This window comes from Trichoplax adhaerens, genomic scaffold (assembly GCF_000150275.1).
Source record: "Trichoplax adhaerens TRIADscaffold_151 genomic scaffold, whole genome shotgun sequence".
NCBI classification, from domain to species: domain Eukaryota; kingdom Metazoa; phylum Placozoa; class Uniplacotomia; order Trichoplacea; family Trichoplacidae; genus Trichoplax; species Trichoplax adhaerens.
In genome coordinates, this window is record NW_002061081.1 from 1 (window position 1) to 9020 (window position 9020).

Genomic DNA, 9020 nt, shown 5'->3' on the forward strand with positions numbered 1-9020 from the left:
TAATAAAAGTATATGGAGAATATCATAACAGTGTAGCGGACTGCTATGTCGACACAGCAGTAGCGTATCATGGGTTGGGTAAGTATGATAGTGCAATTTCAATGTACGAAAAGGCCAACAGAATTTTTACTCATATTCACGGAGAAAATCATCCTTACCTTGCCAGTACTTATACAATGATGGCAATTTCATATGAAAACCAACATCGATACAATGATGCTGCTTCTATGCAACAAAAAGCTACCAGTATTCGTCAAACACTACAAGATGGTAATGCCAATCAATTATTCGCAAATCAAGGTAATTTCTGTTTATTTAAACATAATTTTCAATCATTACATTGATAACATTTTCCCTTTAAGACACACGATATCTATTTACACTTTACTAATAGGAGAAAAAGTTCAAAAAATAAATCAAATACAGATCCAGGAGATTCCTAACCAAGATTTATCCGGTAAGATAAGAAATTGATAGGCTATTAAAATAATAATTGAAAAAATTTTATATAAAATGTTTGTGCTCCGACAGTTTTCAACTTTTAATTTTGCGAGTATGATGCAATTTTATGATAGATTGCTCAAAATTCAAGAAAGTACATCTACATATGAAGCGTCATGAGAGATTTCTGTATATTTCAATGTTATATAACTATTGATCGCATATAAAATTGGATTATTTCACACATTTGATTCTTATGAATTCATCAAGACCAAGTACTACAACCTGAGAAAGGTCCAAGTTCTAGTGATAATGATCGTGATGTAAACGAAGAAGAGGTGACAACGGTAAATATTGATACGGTATCTAATGGATTAATCGCTATCCATAAAATACACTAATATTACGATTTGAATACCTGCAAGTAATCCGCTTTGATTTCATGGATAGATAATATAATTTACTATTTTATAGCTATGAGAAAAAGAGCAGTATTTGACGCATACACGAAAGCATTAGAACAAAGAAGTTGCCGAAATGACATAATACGTGCTATGTATGCCGGTCCTTGCTATGTCAGTAAATCATCCATTATGAAGTAATTTACTCAACAAGACCTTGTAAACCATCAATCTTCGACGCAAATTGTTGATGAGTCTGATATAATGGTCGATCTTGAAGTTTATGGCACTTATGATCGCAGATTATATGATCTTAGTCACATTTTGGATGCTAATATTAAGGCGATTATTGCATCGTTAGTTAACACTCAAGAGATAATTCAAACACCATCGGTTACAACCTCAGCAGATTTACAAGCAAAGGTAGGATATCCGTCAGTAAACACTGATAGTTCATGTCTAGCTGATATGAAGCTAAATACTGCCAGTACCTCAGCGTTTGAATCATCGGATACTTCTACAACATCTCCTCACAGTTTGTTAGACTTGCAACAACGCCAAGATGTCTTTCTGCATTATTTTTCGTCTGTCCTAAATAAAAATGAAGATATTATAGGCAATAGTCAATATGCTAAAATATGGGATTTCGGTAACCATTCTATATATTACGCTACTCAGTACCCGTTTCTATCGGGGAATGGTATCTATATATTCTAGTATTTAATATTACTCAAAATATTAACGATAAAGTCCAGACAAGAGATGATGATATATCATTAATCAACATTGAAAGTACTACTACAAGTCTGTTAATAAGAACTCCAGATCTACGCGGAAGCAGACGAACGATTAGATGGTCCTCCTGCATCTCCTCGCAGTATTCTAGATTTACAGCAATGTCAAGATGTCTTCCAACATTAATTTTTATCTATAGATAATGAAAATAAAGACAGTCAAGGCAATAGCCAATTTGCTAAAATACGGGATTTCGGCTGTCATTCTATCTATCATGATACTCATCATCCGTTGTTATCGGGAAATAGTATCTATATTCTCGTATTTAATATTACTCAAAATATTAACGATAAGGTCAAGATCACATAATATAGTAAAATCGGGATTATTTCATGCACAATATTTTTGTTTTTTTATTTTATCTACAGTGCATTACTGTGCACTCTCAGAGTGCACGGCAAATTTTTGTATTTTGTTTGTACTGTGCAAGCAAATGTATGAAATTTTTTCGTTTCGGCAATAAATTTCATACCCAACGAAAGAGAATAAGTTGATTTACAAGAATCCGTGTATTATTTTTCTACAGACTGTATATATATACCCGTTTCTCTATAGACGGAAGATTTTGATTTAAAATCGATTTTAAATTCGATTAATTGCATATACTATGCTGGTATGTTCGTTTTCATGCGTCTGCATTCATTTATTGTCAAGAAAAAAATATTGGAATTAAAGTAAATATAGCAACAGGTATTAAAAATAATCAGTCATTTTTACATAATTACTATATGCAATATGGACTCAGGCTAGCTTATTCATTACCATAAATAGAAAACTTCTGACTAGCTATTGGCTCAGTAAGATACACAGACGATTTATCATTATCATTATGCGTAAACTAACTGCTTTCTTAAGATGTTGCAAATCTTCTTTCAACTCTTCAATCTCTTGGTCTCTTTTATTAAATCGCACTACGTCTCCATCATCTTTTTCCATACGGCTAGTAATAGCAAAGTCGTATTGTTCCTTATCATCGTCAGTATTTTGCTTTGCTTGGTCTTCTTTAGCGCTGCAGACTACAATTATTAATAATAATGAAGCTAGTACAACTAATTTGGAGTTCATTTTCTCTTTGGTGAATATTATCTAGAAGTGATAGATATAAATGACATTAACGCTTAATGTGAAATTTATGCCATTTAGGATCAATTCGCTGAAGTAAACTATTCTAATTTTGAAATTAATCGCTGCTATACATCTTAATTCATTAATTACTGTACTGTAGCTAATTAATGATCAAATTCGATTATAATCCAAAAATTTTTCTAAAAAATTACTATCTTATCTTTATAATTCTAACCTTCCTTGCACTTGGTTGCAAAATCGAATCGTGAATAACGTAGTGTTGATAGTGGACTAGCTTATATAAGAATCGAGGAGGTTTGCAAGACACTATCAATCGGCAATCGTAATTGTATAGCTATTCGTATTTTGTACGCTTTCTATCAATCGCTGAATTCATTAGCTACTCATTAAACAGATCCATGCAATCATTGATCTTATTGTTAGGCATCTATTTTTGTTGAGAGTATAATGTTTGTGTCGATGTTGCGAATAAACACTATTATAATTATTGACGTCAGCTCAATAGCCTGCGGTGGTTGCATCCTCTTTCTACAGAGCTTATTTCGACATTTTCAAGAAATAAATTATTATCAAGAATTTTGAGATGAAAATTCTTAATAACAGAAATAATCGAACCAATTTGGAATACCTTAACAACAGAAACGTAACTTCATTATGTATAATATAAATAATATAAGAGAAATTCGAGTTCATCAGGTCTTCTTATCAAGTTTCCTATGGCGCTATTCTGCTGGAAAATATCTTGCTTTACTATAGTCTGTTTTGTAATTCAATGTATGGTATAATTATAACATGAGTTACTTTTGATCTAAAGTCCGTATTACCTTTGAAATATTTGGAGTAAATTTTAGTATTTATCAAATCAGGATTTTTTCTTATTATTTAGTTCGCATGTATGCACGTTCTTTTAAGCGATACGAGTTCTAGTAAACATTTGATTATCTTAACTACGAAGATCAAGAAATTTAGCAAAGCCCTCATTGTAGTTATTTAGTTCGTATATTTCCACGTTCTTTTAAGTGATACGAGTTTCTAGTAAACATTGGATCATCTTAACTACGAAGATCCAAAAATTTAGCAAAGCCCTTATTGTAGCCTCTCATAATACATTTTTTATCCATCATGCCAATAATAGATTGTAAAAACTTAAGCGGTATTCTAGATGAAATCATATCTATCCCAAGGGATAGATTGCTTGAGGTCAAGTAATTTAAATCATAAATAGGATTCGAGGTGAATACCTGTAAGTTATTAAAACGTATATTCTGAGTTGTTGTTATCTTGAGAACATTTGCCTACTACAAATGAAACTGTTCCCTTCAGTCCCGTAACTACTTGAAAGAAAGTAGAATAGTTGACCTTTCTTCTAGCCGATTAATCAATCAATCTGTTGCAATATATACGGAGGAAAATAAACTTCTATACTATTATTTAGCTAGAATTTTATACGAAGATATCGATTATGACTGCTATTGTCAATATAAAAGCCGCCTTTCTGTATAGATTTACTGGCTTACCAGTAGCAAACAATATGCACAAATGTCCATTATGCTATCACTTATTAATGTCTATAAATAATTCCTTCCTGCAGTGCTTCTTACATCATAAGAGCTACCTTGGAACTAGAAACCTTCTATTTCATTAAGACTAATCTTGGGATACCTTATGAATGTCTATCCAAGGATCATAATAAAGATCCATTTCGATCTCGTAATAACTTCTAATTCTTTAATCCGGTATAATGCATGAATTTTATCGTAATCTATCGAATTGATGCAACTGATTATTGCAGTATTTATAAATAGCTATTGCTTAGGAAAGCCCATGCAGTCAAAAAAAGTTAGATTTGTAATCTTTTACACTGTTTATGTAATATCTTGCTTCGTTTTGCGGATAGTACAATCATTTATGGGATTGATAAGAGTCAATAGTAAGTTTTGAGTTATTAGCACGAATGGCTATGATTATATTTTACGTACTCTTTGCATATTATATGTATTTCATATTGTACGGCTTCGATCGACGACAATCTATTCAATTTTATATAATAGCATGCAATTCTTTTACGTCATTTGCATGCCTGTGGCGTTGTTAATAATTCTGCATTTGTAAATTGTAATTAAATGCAAGAATAAAATGGTATCATTGATGTAAGTTGTTAATCAGAAATAAAGTTCTACACATAATCTATATTTAGTCTAGAATCAGGTAAAGATGAAGCAGAATGAATGGTATGCATTAATGATTCAAAGAAATGAGACAAAAATAATCTAGTATATTTGTAAATAGAGTTATTTGCTAGAATAAGAAAGCTATTAAACTACGCTAATGGAAGCAAAAAGCAACCAGGAATCTGTTCGATTTTTGTACAGTTTACCAGATTGATACAGAATCCGTTACTGAGCTGATAGAACTCGTAATAAAGTTATCTTGTGCCAAAAAGTTGGAGCGAAAACGTTTATCCAAGAATAGCTTTAAACCACAATAGTGCAAGCCTAAAGAAATCGGCACATAAATTGAATGATTGACTTGATGAATAAGACAGCTTTACTGCGTAAAGATTCCGTGATTATTGTCTAACTAATAGGCTAATTGTGGATACAAATTTAATTCCTAAAAACTGGCCGATCATAAGAAATCGATGTTATACCCCCTGTTAAGGATTAGTTAATTAAGAAGAAAGTAAATTCAATAAGTAATCTATTTATATCTCAAGTTCAAATTACATCTGAAGTGGTCGAATAACGTTAATTGAAATCGTGAAATTGATGATTCAGGAGTAACGTCATATCGATTTCCCGACATTATTCTTTAGTAAGCGTTTCTGCAAATTTTAATTTCTAGAAACAGATTAGTTGTATGAGGAGATGATTTTATTATTCAAAATATACCTCGAAATTGACTATTTAACTTGTAAGAGATGAATCTAGCCACTTATGGTATTCTACTGTGTTTCTTAATGCTACTATGACGCTGATTTGTAATCATGAATCGTTGGACTATTCCGCTACCTATAACATTGTTACCTACTCTGCGAATATTACAGACTATATTCCAAATACAAAATATTCAACAGTTTTTATTAGTCTAGAAATAATCTAATCTTCACCATGCAATTTCAGTTTTGCTACCTTAATACAGTAATCAAAACGAAAATTACCTAGACACAAATTAGCACTTATCACAAAGGATAATATCGTATAGCAGTCAAAGCGATTGGCAGTATTAAGTTATTAATTTAAACATCTGAATGTGGAAAAATATCATCAACTTGCTACAAAAGGCTTTCCTGTAAGGATAGGCTTTTGCTGCAATCAAAAACAAATTTGAACCTATCAAATCTACCAAACACTATTTGAAGTCCCCAACATTAGATTGCTAACTTATGCTTATTCGAACGAAATCTTAGAATAATAAAAGTATTATGTAACGCCAACTACGTCTCTAAAAGTTAGCCAAGTTATCTTTTAGAAATTGCTTTAGCAAAACCAAATTTCCTTCCATATTACATTTACAATGTGAAATATACCAATCAACACTATCAAATGCGAATGCATGAATACACCCTGTTTTAATGGATTAAAGAAATTAACTATCCTACGGATTTAACCATTCGGCTCCTTACTTTCATAATAATTATAGAATGGTTCTTAAATTAAGAATATGCAATAATTATAAATTTACGTAAATGATGCTAATTGTGAACATTTGTTACTGTATAAGTGTATATGACTATCCGATGCCGTAACTTACTGTAAGCAACATGTGGTTCCATGTCAATTAAAGTAAAAAAATGATACTGCTTATTTTACCAAGGCCATGTGTATTTAATAAACCAATCATCATAGTTGAAGTTGTTAATTTCTATCTTCTTTCTAACATTGCAATAAAACACGTTCAATATGACTGTCATTATTTAAAGCAGATCATGACGAAACCATAGAGAATAATTACAATGAACTGCCAGTAACTTATTATTTTCAATTTCTTTCTATTATTTTCTTTTTACTTTGATCTTAGCTTATTAGCAGGTTCATTTATTCCATACAAACCCTTAATACGAAAACGGATATGTCGCAAACTAGATTTGAATGTAATAAGAGATCTTGCTCTAGAACACCAGTGACGATAAAGGCTAGTCTAACAAATGACTAATTACCGTAATTTAACCCTGATGACAACCTGAGTAGCGCACCTTAGCTAGCTTAAGTTATAATAATTAAAGTTTAGTTTATTATTACCATACGAATCTTGACAACCAAGTTTATATAGACTCCAGTCAACACACACTAAAGTATGAGATATAGCATAAACAACATTAATGAATCTTAAATCAATTATGGATCAATGAAAGACCAATTAATATACGACGCTTAGTACGATACTATTTCGCAACATGGAGCGTCGATAGTATTCTCCATTTTGGAAATTCATAATAGTGGTAATAAAATATCGTTGTTCCTAATTAACCATCAATTACTACGGACATAAATTATCACAGCTATAAATAACAGTTAAGAGTTGTTTAGTAATATAAGACTAATTAATAACTCACAATTTCGTACAATTTTCATCCATAAAGGAGTGAAGATTTACGGAGCCATACATGTACCGTAACAGGATATTTCAATAATCTGAAATTTTTAGTTTTCTGACCAAGAGATTATGGATACCTCAACTATCAATTTGAATATTAATATAGTCTAAATATTAACATCATCGCAGTGGATTTTTCTAGTCAGATATTCGATACACTCTTAACAGAGATTCGATTTACGAATTAAACTGTATAACGTTTTCCTTTATCTTCCATATCCAGCACATATGGTAACTTATGGTTTTATATTACTTTCTTATTCAATTTTTCAACCGGATAATAATTTATGGTATTCATACGTCAACGAGTGATAATCGAAAGCAATTGCTAATTTTTTTAATTGTCAAGCTTTGACCATCTGAGCAATAGCCAAAGTACCTTTATCCAAAACACAGTGGTTCATTTCTGCAATCTTAATATCGCAACCAGAAATGAAAATTGCGACACAAAAATTCGAACCTGTTGCAAACGATAGCTTTATATCACGGCCTAAATGATTAGTAAAATCAAGTTTTCGATGAAATATTTGAATATAGAAGGCACAATATATGATCAACTCGCTATGAAACGCTACAACCACAAACAAATTTGATCTTATAGAGCTATCAATCGTTCGTTGTTTAAGTATCAGAGAACAGACAGTTGGCAATTGATCCTTACTCTAATAAACTTTTAATACTAAAACATTTTATAACAACAACTGCACCTCTAATCATAGACAAAATTGATCTTTTACAAAACTAAGTAAGCAAAAAACTGATTTTCTTGCAGTGTAAAATATGGCACAGCAATCAATATTATGCAATGGAAATCCATGAACACATTTCAGTTTTCTTGTATAAAATAAAATTACTGCACGTATTTAGCCATTCGGCTCATTTGTTAATTAAAAGTCATGATATCTCGTCAAATTTGTATAAGCAGTTAATCCTATATGAAAATCAATCTAGTTTGAATATTTATAACCCCCAAACACTACAGCTACAAATCACTCTACCATTCCCTCACTTCCAGATAGGGGACATGCAATGGAATCTTCAACACTCTCAACTCATCATCAGGAGTGATCAGGATTACTGCTTAGCAAATCCAATGAAAAAGGAATAATATTTGCGTGAAATGTAAAGTTAATCTTGTATCTTGTACCCAGTGCAATTTAACGAGAGTGTCAATAAACTAAGTTAATATTGCTTCCATAATCAATGAAGATGATTGATGTGTATACTGTACAAATGGATAAAGTATACCCCAATGTCAGTAAAACCAATACCCAAAAATAAATAAAGCAAAACATGATTAAAAGCAGTGTAGTCTATGTCTAGTCTATGGTCAATGCTATTGCTGAGTTAGTTTAATGTCTATTACAAATCGTAGTCAAAGAGCGACTTGAAAGAGAAAAGGAAAAACATCTGTACAAAACATTGGTAAAATAGGAGAACATAAAGATCAACATTGGGATGGAGAAAATGGATTGCAAAATTGCAGCCTATCTATCATTAAGCATCCCATCTAGTCTAAAGTAGATATTGATGACAGTCTTGTAATACTGTAGATGGCGATCTCTTCAGCTATTAATAAACTAAATTAACATTACTTCTATCAATCAAGATGATAGATGTGTATACTGTACTGATGGATAAAGTATACCCCTAATGTCAGTAAAACCAATACCCAAAAATAAATAAAGCGAGACACCATGC

The 9020-nt window shown here is 31.4% G+C and overlaps 3 protein-coding genes across 3 annotated transcripts; 2 read left to right on the plus strand and 1 right to left on the minus strand.

The window, feature by feature from the left end:
- Positions 1-179: 179 nt before the first annotated feature.
- Positions 180-842, plus strand: TRIADDRAFT_62577 (uncharacterized protein; the record flags this gene model as incomplete). The annotated part of the gene is made up of 3 exons (XM_002118512.1): positions 180-300; positions 395-457; positions 712-842. The coding sequence occupies 3 exons, from the start codon at positions 180-182 to the stop codon at positions 840-842; spliced, it is 315 nt and encodes a 104-aa protein (XP_002118548.1).
- Positions 843-1106: 264 nt separating this feature from the next.
- On the plus strand, positions 1107-1946 carry TRIADDRAFT_62578 (uncharacterized protein; the record flags this gene model as incomplete). The annotated part of the gene is made up of 2 exons (XM_002118513.1): positions 1107-1542; positions 1777-1946. 2 exons carry the CDS (start codon positions 1107-1109, stop codon positions 1944-1946), a joined length of 606 nt encoding a protein of 201 aa, XP_002118549.1.
- A 477-nt stretch (positions 1947-2423) lies between these two features.
- Positions 2424-4424, minus strand: TRIADDRAFT_62579 (uncharacterized protein; the record flags this gene model as incomplete). Its single annotated transcript, XM_002118514.1, has 2 exons — positions 2424-2723; positions 4386-4424. The coding sequence occupies 2 exons, from the start codon at positions 4422-4424 to the stop codon at positions 2424-2426; spliced, it is 339 nt and encodes a 112-aa protein (XP_002118550.1).
- Between the last annotated feature and the right edge of the window lie 4596 nt (positions 4425-9020).